The sequence below is a fragment of the Martes martes genome (assembly GCF_963455335.1).
Source record: "Martes martes genome assembly, chromosome: 7".
NCBI classification, from domain to species: Eukaryota; Metazoa; Chordata; class Mammalia; order Carnivora; family Mustelidae; genus Martes; species Martes martes.
In genome coordinates, this window is record NC_137894.1 from 63,062,083 (window position 1) to 63,078,003 (window position 15,921).

Genomic DNA, 15,921 nt, shown 5'->3' on the forward strand with positions numbered 1-15,921 from the left:
TTTATTTGTTGTCATTGTCACAGTTATGATTCCACAATAAAATTTAGAAAGTAGAGAAAAAAATATGCTCAGAATCCCACCACTAAACATGATCACTGGTAGCACTTTGATATGTTGTTATTCTAGTCCAGTTTTTTACATGTATATAATTACATTATAAATATATTTTTACCTCTGCTTTTTGAAAACTTATATCCCAAGCATTTTTGGAGTGCCCTTAAAGTAATAAAACTAATTTTAGAAGCCTTCCATGAGAAGTAGATGTTATAATATTGGTACATTATGATTAGATATATTTAGTCTTAAGAGATGTTACTTTATATAGAAAAGACTTCTATTGCCATTTATAAAAATTAAGACTTTCTTAACTACTACTTTTGCTTACTGCTAAGGCTGTTAGCTAATTTTTTTAAAAAAAGATTTTATTTATTTGAGAGAGAGAGAGAGAGAGCATGAAAGGGGTGAGGGGCAGAGGGAGAAGCTGGCTCCCTGATGAGCAGAGGGCCTGATGTGGGACTTGATCCTGGGACTCCAGGATCATGACCTGAGCCGAAGGCAGTTGCTTAACCAACTGAGCCACCCAGGTGCCCCAATTTTTTTAATCCTCCATTTAAGAAACTGATGTTTCTCTTCTCTGGCTGCATTTCTTTTATTTGTAGGGTCACGTGAAGAGGGAGCAATCTACAAAATGTGGGGCCAGTGATTGTGGATTAAATGTGAACAAAAGAGTATCTGGGGCACCTGTGTGGCTCAGTCAGTTAAGCTTCCAACTCTTGATTTTGGCTCAGGTTATGATCTCAGGGTTGTAAGATCAAGCCCGGCAGGTTCCCACTCTGCATTGGGCGTGGTAAGATCTCTTTCCTTCTCTCTCTGCCCGTCCCAGCCTCCCTTCTCTGGGGGGACAGGGGGTGGGGAAGAGCATCCAGTCCCACTTTTAATCTACTCTTCAGCTTGGAATTTCATGGTATTCATTACAACTAAAACTTTGAGCTCTTGTCCAGGAATTACAAGCTTTGAAAATATAATTATAGTATATGTGAACCTAGCATTAGTAGCAGAACTAGAAATGAGATCCATAGTGATTGGCATTTAACTTGGGAGTCAAATGTGATTTAGAATGAAAAAGAAACCGTGAATTCTCTATCCATAGCCAACACATTGATTCCCTGCTCCTCTTTTATTTATTTATTTTTATTTTTTTTTAAAGATTTTATTTATTCATTTGACAGACAGAGGTCACAAGTAGGCAGAGAGGCAGGCAGAGAGAGTGAGGGGGAAGCAGGCTACCCACTGAGCCACCCAGGCACCCCCCCCTACACACTCCCCTTTTATAAAGCAGATAGATTTAAAGAGTTAGGGTTTTTTTGTTTTTGTCTTAGTTGCTATTAAGCATCTGACTCTTGGTTTCATCTCAGGTCACTATCTCAGAGTCAAGAGAAGAGCCCCTATCTTGGGCTCCTGCTTAGTGCAGAGTCTGCCTGAGATTTTCTCCCTATTCCTCTCCCTCTGTCACTCCCCCTGCTCACTCTCTCCCCCACCTTAAATAAATAAATAAATCTTAAAAAAATTTTATTGCCCATGCTTGTGTTATAAAAGACAATTAAATGTGGTACTAATTATATAATTTAACTGCCCGAGAGTTTGAGTAAATAAATTGAGAAGTGTATATAAATTTTTAAAATCCCGTAATTTCTTGATAAGAAGCATTAGAGTGAGTAAACAGTATTCCTTTGATTCTTTCTGTGGCTAGAGCAACTTGCTGAACTTCGTCAGGAGTTTCTTCGACAAGAAGACCAGCTTCAGGACTACAGGAAGAACACAACTTACCTTGTGAAGAGATTAGAATATGAGAGGTAAGATGCTATATGCAACAAATAGTTATGAATCTGGAATATTTGTCCAACTTTTGGACAATTTCTTTCTTTCTTTCTGATTCCTGTTTTTTTCTTTTATTTCCTTAGGTCTTTTAAATTCCTTTTCTGTTGTCTTCCTTTGCCTCTTTAAAATCTACTCTCTTTTATTTTGGTATGTTAAACACCATGAAAATATCTTTTACAAGATATGTTTAGTCTGCCCATATAGAGGAATTCATTGTCAGCCAGAAAATCTTGCAAGGCCTGAGTTTCATTGCATTAGATGTGCAAAGACTGACAGGAAAATCTGTGGTTCTCTTTGAGGGGCATCCAGAAGACAAAGCCCATGCTGGGAGGTGTCCCCAGAATGGCTGAGGGACTGAGTTCCAGCAGCTCCTGCTTTGTATTTCAGTCCTCTTTTGTACACCTCTACACTCAGTTGGTGAGGAGGTCAGGGAACCTCTTTCTAGCAATCACTCTTTAAAAATTTGTTATTTCTTTAATCAGTTTTACAATGAAAGGTATCTTTTGGATCTGCATACCCAAAACTAGAAAGATGAACCATATTTTAAAGCACCATGTATCCATTTCTGACTTCCTACTCTTGTAGGTAATCAGTATGCATCGACTTACGTACATGTATTTTAACCCAGTAGTATTCAGTAGTTTTCAGTTTATCTATAAAATTAGAGAGTTAGCATATTCAAGGGTAATATATTATTCCAGCATGTTAGTGTACCAAATTGTTAGTGTACCAATTGTTAATCTCTCCCAATTGCTGGACTGTTGTAGTTTTCCTTATCTTACTGTCGTAAACACCAGCTATAGAAATTTTAATGCAAAAAGGATTTCTCTCTCTTATGTTATTTCACTGGTATATCTCACTGGTATATTTCACTGGTATCTCAAATACAGTATTCCTGAGACAAAATGTTTTATTGGTTTTGTTTGTCTCACATATATGAAAAATCATTGTACTAATTTATAATGTAAATATTTTCCTATACCCCTACCAGTGTTGGCTTTTATAATTCAGTCTTAATTTTGCTAGTATAGGAATAAGGTACTATCATATATACATATAAGAAGTTTAATTGTACTTTTAATGGTTAAAGTTAACATTTTTCTGTATATTTTACAACTATTTGTTCCTTTTTGCATGAATGATATATTTGTATTCTATGACCATTTGTCCAGTGGAAATTCCCAATCTTTATCTCTTCTGTTCCTTCACGTTTTTTCTTGATGGCTCCATTCTATCTTATTTATTGGTTGCTTCCGTTCTTGTTCTTCTTATGGTTTAGACTCTTACTGTTGTGTTGAAATGCTATCTTTTGGATGAATCATCTGCTCCTATTCCTTATCAACTCATAATTCTTTGTTTTCTCATCTGTTACTATATATTGGTCTCATGGTTTTCATTGTAATGTTTTTTCTCTTCTGTGTTTGAAATTGGCTTTGATAGTTGTTTCTTTATAAATGTAATTTATAAAAATAATTTTTCATCTTTCTAATTTCTGTTATTTTAATTAGCTTTATAGTATTCTTTATCCTAAATATTCTCAGAATTTTGACTGTGAGCTATTTTTATGTCTTTTCTTTGTCCTGTGCCCACCCTCTTGCTAACTGAATACTTTATCTTAGTAAATGTATGTTTTCAACTTCTAGACAACTTTGAGAAGTCAATCCAAGATAATATAGCTTAAAAGAATGACTCTGTGATTTAGTTTTCAGTGTGGACAACAGATCAAGGAGTTAAGAGCACAACATGAAGAAAATATTAAAAAGTTAGCTGACCAGTTTTTGCAGGAACAAAAGGTAAATTTAAAAAATACTTAGAATACATTCTTGTTATAAATCTTGTAATTTAGAAATTAAAATATGTACTTTTGTCATAAAGCATTATATTTTTAAGTATTCTAGCTTGCCAGTATCTAAAATTGACTTGCAGTGTTTTTATTGCTGAGTAAATTAGACATTTGCAAAAATATAACCTCAACTCTTGTAACTAATTTTGCGTTAAATATTTTTTATCTGACTTTTAAAAATAAATTTGCTATTAATATATTTCTCAGATTGTAAAGTGGATATTCCATCAGTTACTTCTTACTTTATGCTTTTGAGAAATAGAAAAAACTTGAGATACCTGTTCATAAAGTATTAATCTCTGTTACTTTAAATTCTTTTCTTAGAACACAGAAATGAAACATTAGTCATTTTGATTCATGTTTTTGGGGGTGGCAATTTCTTTTATTAATTTATCCATTTTCGTTTGCTATATATTATGAAGGCCCTGCTAGAAATGGAAGGAATTTGAAAATTACTAGACATTAGGACATGCATTTTTTTTGCATCTTATAATCTTACCTGATTAACCATGATTTGTAAAAAGTCTTGGGATTTAAAGAGAGATGGAATAGTGAAAAGTGTTAACATCTTACCTACAGGACTAGAAGTTAAGGAAACCAGGGGCACCTGGGTGGCTCAGTGGGTTAAGCCTCTGCCTTCAGCTCAGGTCGTGATCTCGGGGTCCTGGGATCGAGCCCCGCATCGGGCTCTCTGCTCAGCGGGGAGCCTGCTTCCTCCTCTCTGCCTGCCTCTCTGCCTACTTGTGATCTCTCTCTGTGTCAAATAAAAAAATCTTAAAAAAAAAATAAAAATAGAAGTTAAGGAAACCAGATTTGTTCTTGGCTAACTCACTATTTTATAGCATAATATCGAGGGCATTGTTCTTTCTGTTTCATTTTTTCAATCTACAAAGTGGAGTAGCTGCTGCTCATCTGCAGTCTGCCTTGAAGAAGTGTGAGCATAGATTGCTGGAAGATGACAGTGAGTGACTGAGTGAGCTACCATCTTAGCATAGAGGCATTGAAGGCAGCCAGAGGTATTATTGAGACACTAGATGGCTAGAGGGGCATAGTAGAACACGAAAGAAAGAGAGGGGTTTGCTGTTGCAATTGAATTATTATAAGATCAATATATCAGTAAGGGGATAAATTTACTCTCTTCTGTTCTCCCAAGAAGCACAGATGAGAGCTTTTCCTTTTTTCCAGGCAAGTGTGTACTAGGCTATTTTTATATTATTAGTTAACTAATGTTCTCTCCAGTTCTTATTTACCCTTATTTTGCCCTAAATGGAACAAAGAGGGGAGGAACTTCTCCTTTCTAGGGTAGCGCACCAGCCCTTACCCTTTGGCCAGCTGCTAGTCCTACTCCCTATCCTTCATTCCCTGTTCTACTACCTTAATAAATTGATTCTTTGAAATTTCAGTTGTTTTTCTCATTGGAACAACTCTAATGGAAACTGTATGAAACAAGCATAAGTTGTATTCAGGGATTTTTTTTTTTTAACCAGCCACATGCCTACCTTAGAAATTACTGTGATGAAGAGGTCTGCAAACTAAATCCAACCTGCTGCCTGTTTCCATACGACCCATAAGCAAAACATGGTTATTACATTTAAAAATGGTTGAAAAAAACCAGGGAATATTTTATGACATTGGAAAATTAAAAGAAATTCATATTTTAGCATCTGTAAATACCGTTTTTTTGAAACACAGCCATAGTCATTTGTTTACTGCTTTCATGCTATAAAGTAGGAGCAATTGTTGTAGAGCAGAGAAAACTAAGGAGACCTGAGGGCTTAAATGAAATACAGTATTCTGGATTGGATCCTAGAACAGAAAAAGGGCATAATGGAAAAAGAAGTGAAATCTAAATAAAGTCTGGAGTTCTGTTAATAATGTACTAATGCTGGTTTCATAGTTTTGCAAATGGACTGTGCCAACATAAGATGTTAACATTAAGGGAAATGTGGTGAGGAGTAGTAACTTCTCTGTAAGTCTAAAATTATTTCAGAATAAAAAGTTTTATTTAAAAAACATTTAGGTGGCCCTCACCAACATTGCATTTAGAAAGCCATCTAATTTTATTAAGAATATTTGCTATTGGGCGCCTGGGTGGCTCAGTGGGTTAAGCCTCTGCCTTCGGCTCAGGTCATGATCTCAGGGTCCTGGGATCGAGTCCCGCATCGGGCTCTCTGCTCTGCAGGGAGCCTGCTTCCTCCTCCTCTCTCTCTCTCTCTCTCTCTTTCTCTCCCCGCCTGCCTCTCTGCCTACTTGTGATCTCTATCAAATAAATAAATAAAATCTTAAAAAAAAAAAAATATTTGCTATTGTCCAATCATATCAAGGTACTATCTTTAATAATTCATCTTCATTAACTATTTTAAATGGGAAAGTATTTTTGAGCAGTAATTTGTTGACTTTAAGTTTTGCTTAGTATTAATTGTTTTATCCACCTCTACAAGGAGTACTATAGAAATAGCCTTATGATATAGCATTATAGTGAAATGCACAGAGATGCAGCCTGGCTCTTCAGGTTGTACCTCATGGATTTTCTTACCCTCAGCCTTCCTATTGACATGTTCAAAAATTTCAGTGTTATTATTTCACTCATCGAATATTAAGCTCAGAATTGGCTCCCAGGAAATGTGAGGAAGACTGTGGTTTGAATCCTTTCTCTGTAACTCTCTATCTTGGTAACCTTGGATAAGCTACTGAACTTCTTCAAGCCTCAGTCTGACTTCATTATTGCCAAAGCTGTTCACTTTACTAGAGGATAGATTTGAAAGCAGTTTGTAAACTATGAAGCACAGTGCAAATGTTTATTGTTAATTTTATCTGCCAACCCCACTGGAATACCTATACCTGATTGTCAAAACACCTTTTCTTCTTTATTGTGACAGGTTTTTATAATTTGACTTGTTTTTCTAGATTTCCTTTAGATATTTTGGTACTATTGTTTTTTATTGATTTCCTTTAGATTTTTTAGTACTATTGTTTTTTTATAACGAATTTTTATAATTTGGCTTGTTTTTCTAGATTTCCTTTAGATTTTTTAGTATATTGTTTTTTGTAACATTGCATAGTGCTTTAGAGTTGACAAAGCATCTATATATGCATTAAATATTAAGTAGAAGGACCTAGGTGGCAACACAAGTATGTGTATTTATAACTCCTTGCCTCTCTCAATTTTCCACTGAGGTCACTCAACCAATATGAAAGGCAAAACTGACCCACCAATAGAATTGAGTCAGGCCTAACCAGGTATCTGAAGATTCAAGTTTCCAAAGAGATGATTGGGTTAGAAGCATGTTAGAATACACTGACCTGTGTATTGTTCTGCCATTACTTCCTATTCTTGGGTGGCCATTGCACCTAGAAAGAAGTCTGCCTGTTTTCCACCTTTGCTGTTTCTGCTTCTGGAAAAGCCTGGCAGGGTCACTAGCCATCTGTCACACTTGAGGGGGCACCCATGTGCCAGCCTTCTTTAGTCCACCATCCTGCTCGATCACACCATAGGCCTTTAGAGAACCCATCCTGCCCGTAGCACCTAGGATAATGCCCAGCTGTAGTCCTCCACAGCAACCTACAGTGCTCAGCAAGACTATCTTGCAGCATCACTCCCTCAGCATGGCCAAAGAAAATTACCTCTGCCTAACACTTTAGACCAATTACTATAATTAGAGACTTTAAAAAGTGTTATTCTTTTATTTCATATTAGGTCTAAAAACTGAACAGAAAATAGTATTATATCCCACATCTCCAAGTGTTTGGAATTTGGACCCATAGTATATGCTTCAGAAAATGAACTGTTTCAGAACATTTAATTGGTAGTTGTGTCAATTGCTTAATCTTTTGAACTGAAAAATATTTACTGTTACCAAATCTTTATTTAACAGCAAGACTCAAACAACTTTGAATCAAAAGATGAAAATGATTTGGGTATAAACAATCATGCAGTACCTAAAAACATTCCCAAAGTAGCTGAGAATGCTGCAGATAAGAACGAAGAACCATCAAGCAATCATATTCCACATGGGAAAGGTATTACTATTTTGTTTTGTGTTAATAGGATATTAACTTTTTCTATTCACTTTGAAGTGAACATTTTCAGTCATAAAGAATATTGCTTGATTTTAGCTCCGCTATGATTAGGTGTCAGTGTTGTTTCAAATTTGGATTTTTTGATAGAAAAGAAAAAAGAGTAAATTGTTTTAGAGTTACAACTGTGTCCAAAGCAAGATATAATGATATGCAGTCAATGTAGCCTATTGCTTTAGAAACTGATTATTACATTTGTTCAAAACCTTTTCAATTATGTAAGGGAACAAAAGAATTATTGGGGTGGCTCAGTTGGTTAAGTGGCTAACTCTGAATTTTGACTCAGGTCATGATCTCAAGGTCACGGGATCAAGCCCTGTATCAGCTCCACCCTCAGCGTGGAGTCTGCTTGAGATTCTCTCCCTCTTACTGCACCCTTTCCCATGGTCTCTCTCTCGTCTCTAAAATAAATAAATCTTATTAAAAAAAAATCATATCTTTTGTTACCTGGGCAGAACAAATCAAACGAGGTGGTGATGCAGGAATGCCTGGAATAGAAGAGAATGACCTTGCAAAAGTTGAAGATCTTCCTACTGGTAAGTAAAAGTTATCAGAGTATTTACCCTACCCTCTTTTTTAGTAAAAGTCATAGTCATTTGAGAAAAGTCATAGATCTCTGGAAGATTATATTTTCTGTTAATTAACTACCCATTAATTGCCAGGACTTGTTTAGGATCCAACTGTTTTGAAAAATCTTGCTAAAATTTTGCTAAAGTACTGTTTTTGTGTTGATAAGAGTCAACTATATTTGAACATTTTCTTAACTCAGAGTTATTGCTCATGACAGTTACCCTATGTTAGAGTCATTTGTGTTTACTAAAAGTATATATGGCTCATATCTTTGAGACAAAATGTTCCCAGATTGCTGTATTGTTGGTGTGCTTTAATATGGCATGGTAATATCCTTATATAGGCTTTTAGGACTTGGCTTGTCCTTTCAGTTAATTACCCCACACTTTAATAGTTTATTCCCTACTTTTCTTTTTCTTCTTTTATGGCCATTGCTGTTCAGTGTCTGTTTCTTTCTTCATTAATGTGTCTGCTTCTTACCATTTCCACTTGAAGTCACTTCTGGGTGACTTCTAGTCCTGTTCAGTGGTTGTTTTTGTTTGTTTGTTTGTTTACATGTCTCTTTGTTTTTCTTGCCATTTCTGTTTCTTGGTTGTCATAAGCACCCCTTCCTGCTGACTCCAATTTATTGTGGTGAAAAATTGGAAGTAACAGCATGTCTTTTATTCTTCCTGGCTATTTTGATTCCTTTTCCAATCTTAGGAATCACTTCTTTTGGTTATAGCTCATTGTGTGTGGCTCAAATTGCCAAGTGTCCGAGGTCCAAATGAATGAATATTAGTCCTTTTATTTGTATAGTTTCGTCATCTTTTCAAATTCTTTTATGTCTTTTCTTTTGGGTTTCCACTTCACAGTATATGCCTCTAAAATAAAGGCAAGGACAAGAGCAGTAACAGGAATTTAAAAATACAGAGTTAGTATGAGCATGATTTGTTTGTGAAGTAATGAAGTCATCCAGCAATTCTTAAAGTGTGGTCCTTGGACCAGCAGTATCAGCACTACCTAGGAACTTGCTAGAAATGCAAATTCTTAGGTTCCATTTCAGACACTGAATGAGAGGTTCATGGGATGAAGCCCAGTAATCTGTGTTTTCACCAGCTTTCCAGGTGAATCTGATCTATGCTAAAGTTTTAGAACCACTAACTCAACTTTAACTTAATATTGAGAACACGGACCATGTATTATTCTGAATTTTGCAGCACTTACTCCAATCCTAGACTTACTGAGCTTTAGCTTGATTAATCTCTTTCACATTGCCCTTGATTGTTTTTTAAGTTTCACCCCAAATTTTGCAAAGGATAAACTGTAGGTTTTTAGTATATAGAAGTACCCTATTCAGATATGAACAAGGGTTGTTTACCAACTTGCATGCATTTTCTTTTGTTAACATATAATGTATTATTTGCTTCAGGGGTACAGGTCTATGAATCATCAGCCTTACACAATTCATAGCACTCACCATAGCACATACCCTCCCCAGTGTCCATAACCCAGCCACCCTATCCCTCCTCCATTCCCACCCCCCAGCAACCCTCAGTTTGTTTCCTGAGATTAAGAGTCTCTTATGGTTTGTCTCCCTCCCTGGACCCATCTTGTTTCATTTTTTTCCCTCCCTTCCCCCCACGACCCCCCCCCACCTTGTCTCTCAAACTCCTCATATCAGAGAGATTGTATTAATATTGTCTTACTCCTATTGACTTATTTCACTTAGTGTAATACCCTCTAGTTCCATCCATGTCATTGCAAATGGGAAGATTTCATTTTTGATGGCTGCATAGTATTTCAGTGTGTTTGTGTGTATATATACATATATACATATGTGTGTATGTATATATATATATGCACATATACACATATGTGTGTGTACACACACACACACCACATCTTCTTTACCCCCTTATCTCTTGATGGACATCTAGATTCTTTCCATAGTTTGGCTATTGTGGACACTGCTGCTCTGCTATAAACGTTCAGGTGCATGCGCCCCTTTGGATCACTACATTTGTATCTTTGGGATAAATACTCAGTAGTGTGATTCCCGGGTCTTAGGGTAGCTCTATTTTCAACTTTTTGAGGAACCTCCGTACTGTTTTCCAGAGTGGCTGCACCAGCTTGCATTCCCACCAACTGTGTAGGAGGATTCCCCTTTCTCCACATCCTCTCCAACATCTGTTGTTTCCTGACTTGTTAATTTTAGCCATTCTGACTGCTGTGAGGTGGTATCTTGCTGTGGTTTTGATTTGTATTTCCCTGATGCCGAGTGATGTTGAGAACTTTTTCATGTGTCTCTTGGCCGTTTTGATGCCTTCTTTGCCTGCATGTGTTTTTGATGTCATATATATAAAAAATATGTTTGCATTGAAATTTATAATTTTTAACCTCTTTTTGTGTATAGTTTTCAAGTTAAAATTATATAATTGCTATTCTAAGTATGTAGTGTCTCCATTTATTTTCTTATTGGTCCACTATCATAATTTATTACCTGGCCACCAAAGAATTCCAGAGTTAGAATTGTATGATATGAAAATGCAAGAGGTCTTCAGGATCTTATCTTCACCATTTTTAGGTATATTGTGCTTATCAGACAGTGGTTTTCAGATGTCTTTCATACACGAACCCCTTTAGTAGGGCAAAAATCCTGTCTTGCTACTTGTGCTTGATTACGAAAATCACACAACCATTTCATTAGAATGAATAGAGATGAATAATGATACTTTTGATGAGATGCCAACAAATTCTTGTCTGATTTTTACAGTATGAATTTGCTATCTTGATTCATATAATGGTTGTAGCACTATAGCTTAGAACTGGGAAGAACACCAAAAAATGGTATACGTTTAATATAAATTTAGCATTAATGCCAAAAATACCTGTATATGTAGACACTGTCTACACTGTCGTGGCCTATTAGGGATCTTCTTCTGGATTAATTTTTCTTTATATTTCATTTTCTGTAGTTTGAATGTGATATGCTTTGATGTCGTTTTGGGGGGGCACTTATTATGCTTGGTGTTCTCTGAGCTTCCTGGACCTACAGTTTAGTGCCTGACATTAATTTGGGGGAAATTCTTCATCATTATTGTTTCAAGTATTTCTTCTGTTCTTTTCTCTGTTCTCTTTCTAGTATTCCCGTTATGCATTATGTTATACGTTTTGTAGTTGTCTTAGATACTGGCTTTTTTCCCCTCATTCTCTTTGCTTTTCAGTTTTTTTGAGGATTCTGTTGATAGATCCTTTAGCTCACAGCTTCTTTGCTCAGCTTTGTATGGTCTACTAATGAGCCCATCAAAGGTACTCTTCCTTGCTGTTACAGTGTTTTCTTATCTCTAGCATTTCTTCTGGGTTCTTTCTAGGATTTCCATCTCTCTATTTACATTGCCTATTTGTTCTTGCATGCTATGTACTTTATCCATTAGAGTCTTTGGCACATTAATCATAGTTGTTTTAAATTCCTGGTCTGGTGTATTTCCTTCTCTGATGCTAGGTCTATCTCTTCAAATTGTGCTTTTTTGCCTTTTGGTATGACTTGTAATTTTTTTCTTGATAGTCAGACATGATGTACGAGGTAATAGTTATTGCTGTAAGTAGGCCTTTAGTAATGTGGTAGTGAGGTATGAGGTAGTGGAGAGTCTGAAGTGTTCTTTAGTCCTATGATTTCTGTTCTTTTAGGGCAAGTCTGTGTCTCTGGTCTTTGAACTTCACAAGTTTTTTTCAGTTTTTTTCCTTCCCCTTAGGTGGGACAAGATGCCTAGAGTGGGCTGAAGTTGGGTATTTTTCTAATTGTGGTCACTCGCTCTGATAATACCCTAGCAAATTAGGCTCTGCTTACCTAGTTTCTCCTGAGGGCAGGCCTTGTTAAGAACAGAGTGCTCTGGTGTATTTCAAAATGGTTTCTTTTTCCTTTCCTCCTGCCTGAGGGGATTCTGCCTACCCCCGCCCCAGTATTTCCTTTGGGAATATAGTTGAGCTCCTGGAGGTAAATCTCACAATATTGTGGGGAGCCTCCCTGTAACTGAGTCCCCCTGGAATTTTTAACTCTCTGAGTTACCACACTGAGCCTCCAGTGAGTTGTTCACACTGAACATCAATTACAGTTCAGGTTTTCCTACCCTGCCACTGGCTCCTGTGGCACTTTCTGCTTATGAGTCTTTTTTGCAGTCTGTGACTTCCTATATTCATTCACCTTTCTGTTTCTCCATTCTTAAGAACAGTGGTCTGCGCTGTGTCCTCTTCTCTCTTATCCAGGAAGAGTTGTTGATTTTTCAGCCTGTATAGCTTTTTACTTACTAGGATAGTGTGGCAACTCCTAATCTCCTTTCTTGTAGAACCAGAAACCAGAAGTACTATAGATTAATTTTTGAACTTCATTAAACTGTTGGTGCTTTGCTTTAAAAATCACTGTTCATGACAGTTACCCTTAATTATTTAGATATGTATCTTGAGTATAAAGATTATTTTGATATAGTAACTGTTGAAAAGAAACTTTGAGCTGTGTAGTCAGTCAGATGCACACAGAAAGGAAGTCATGTGATATCTTTGTACCTTGAGCTCCTAGCTTGATGCCTTAGACGTAACAGGGTCCCAATAAATGTGTCTGCTTGAATTACCAGAATATCCCCACCTAGATGGGACAGTGGTATCTGGAATTAAACTGCCAGGATTCAAACCCTTGGCTCCCATCTTTTAATAGGTGTGTGATGATCATTTATTTGCTCTTAACATTATCTGTAAAATAAGATAACAACAGTTCCAACCTTGAAGCGTGAATGTGAGATTTCAATGTGAAGCAGGTAGGACAGGGCCTGGCTTATTGCTGCAGCTATATAAATCTTAGTTACTATTGTTATTATTATGATTATTGCATATCATTAGAAACATATTCTTGTCATTCCTTTTACTGAGTGTTGTCTTTTTCTTTCTGAAGTAGTCTGTGCTGAAATTCTTAATGCCAGTGCAAGTTCTGGTGTATATGTGGAGTCCCTAATGGCTGTAGAGGTAGTAACCCCACAGAAGAAGTTGAGAAAAGGACACATCCTTGTCATTTTAAAGTAGATTTTTATCTGTTAATGACTGTTTTATTTATGATAGCCAAGACTCTACCAGAAACTATAACAAAGCAGGGCTGAACTGTCTTAAAATGTAGCTCTGAAACAGTCAAGGGGCATATAACATGTGACTATGATTAACATGACATTTCAGCTTCTGAGCTCCCTAAACCATAGAGCCAAACCTCAGTGGATTTTGTTTGTTTTTAATGTTGATTTGAGTTAGTCACCAAGATTTTATGGAGTCTTAGAATTTAATCCTTTACCAAACCCTTACCTGGATATTTACCTTTATGCTGTTTTAGGCACCTGTTATGCTAGACAGCTATATATTTTTATATCACAAGTTTTTAAAGCTTTTTTAGATTAAAAAAAAATCCCAAAATACAGAAAAACAGGATAATATGATAAATAGCCAAGTACCTACATCCCCCCAAAAGAAAGCCACAAAAATAACATAACATTTTGCCACATTTGTTTCAGATATTTCTGTTATTGATGTTATTATTAAAGAAATAAAACATTACTGATAAGTTGAAGCCTCCTTGTGTACCCTCCAGATCCTATTCCTGTCTCTTCTTCCCCAGAGGTAACTACTATGCTGAGATTGGTGTGTATCAATTTCCATACATGTTTTTAGACTTTACTGTATTTGTAAGCATCTGTAAAACTATAAAGTATTGTTTTGTTTGCTGCCTTAAGCTTTAAATAAATGGTGTCTTATTGTGTATATTATTCTATAACTTGTTTTTCCTCCCTCAGTTTTATGCTTTTGCAACTTACCCGTGTCATACCTGTGGCTTTTCAACAGTTATAATTATTTCATTGTATAAATATATCATGATTTATTATTCACATATAATAAACATTAAGACTGTTTTTAGTTTTTTGTTATTTCAGACAATACCACAGTGGATGTTCTTGTTTACATCTTCTTATGCACATGAGACTCTCTGGATGCTAATATTTGAATAGTATATTGAGTTACAAAGATGAGCCTGCTACTGGCTAGAAAACGTGACTAGGGATCTACCTATCCTCAGTCACAGAGTTGTGGGGATCAATAGCTCAGCACACTGGTAACCCATAAACAATTCTCAGCACAGTGGTTGCAAAACTGTGTATAAGGGTATGAACTTAAAAGTGGAATGCTTGCATGATAGAATATCTTCAACTTCAGTAATATCAGTTGACATTTCTTCTGGTAATATAGGACAGTATCTGTTTATCCACATCCTCACTAACATTTGGGTTTGCTATATTTTAATTTTTTGCCATTCTGAAAGTTATAAAATGCTATCTTATTTCAACTTAAATATGCTGTGGTACTAGTGACATTAAGCATCCCTTCATATATTAGCCATTTTGGTTGTTGCCTTCTATAAATTACCTGGTAGTCAATTTTGCCCAATTTTCTCTTGGATTGTTGGTATTTTCCTTATTGATCTTTAAGAGTTCTTTAGAAGTATGTGATGCAAATGTCTTCTCCATGTCATGTGTGTCAACAGAGAGAAAAATCTTATTTCTTACATGGAAATTTTTTTCTAGTTAAGATCCAGTTACTCTTGTAGTAAAAATTGCCTCTAATGATTTACTTTGGGGAAAATCCTGATAGATACAAAGATTTTTAGGTTCCTAAACAATTGGAAGTTCTTTTCTAATAATAACTTAGAAAGAAAAAATTACTCCTTTTGGTTTATACCTGTGTATTAGATAGAGCTACTCTATGTGTAAGATATTTAATTTTCTGAAATAGAGGCTTTTGACCTTGGCTGTATATTGGAATCATTGGGGAGTTAAAATAAAATTATGTCTTGGTCCCACTCCAGAGATTTTGATATGTTTGGTCTGAGATGCAGCTTGGGCACTGAATGTGCAAGTGTTCTGTAGGTGATTGTATTATGTAACTAAGGTTGAAAAACACTTCTCTTGGGGGAATTTTCTAGATCTATACTGTCTAATACTGTAGCAGCTGGTCACATGTATTTATTTAATTTCATTAAACTTAAATAGAACTAAAAAATCAGTTCCTAAATCTAGAGATACTTCAAGTGCTTAATGGTTGCCTGTGGCTAGTGGCTACTGTACTGGACAGCTCAAGTATAGAACATTTTCATCATTGCAGAAAGTTCTGTTGAACAGTGCTGCTCCACATGATAATAGTGATTGATTACTCTTGGGAAAGAAGACTGAGGACAGAGATTAAAAGGTGACTAAGTTTTCATCATACAGTCTTTCGAACTTTTTGGATTTTGGTTTCAAAATTTTATAAGGTAATTTCATAAATTACCTATTAAAAATAAATATTTTTTAAAAAATTAAAGAGAGGTAATTATAGTGATGTTTGAGAGGAGAAAAGAAGATTTTTTTTAAAGATTGTATTTATCCATTTGATTTTATTTATCCATTTTTCTATGATGTTTAGACTATTTTTCAAAGCCTATCCAGTGATTTTTTATTTCAGACATGTTTTGAGTTCTAGAATTTCTATTTGGTTCTTTTTTTTAG

General features: G+C 35.7%; 1 protein-coding gene across 2 annotated transcripts in view; it reads left to right on the forward strand.

Annotated features, from left to right (window-relative positions):
- Nucleotides 1-15,921, forward strand: part of GOLM2 (golgi membrane protein 2) — a 106,504-nt gene that overhangs the window by 38,579 nt on the left and 52,004 nt on the right. For both annotated transcript variants that reach the window (XM_080807884.1, XM_080807885.1), the window contains exons 3-6: nucleotides 1,751-1,853; nucleotides 3,581-3,671; nucleotides 7,597-7,741; nucleotides 8,254-8,334. In XM_080807884.1, the coding sequence (XP_080664010.1) occupies nucleotides 1,751-1,853; nucleotides 3,581-3,671; nucleotides 7,597-7,741; nucleotides 8,254-8,334 (420 nt within the window). The remainder of the gene's footprint in view (nucleotides 1-1,750; nucleotides 1,854-3,580; nucleotides 3,672-7,596; nucleotides 7,742-8,253; nucleotides 8,335-15,921) is intronic.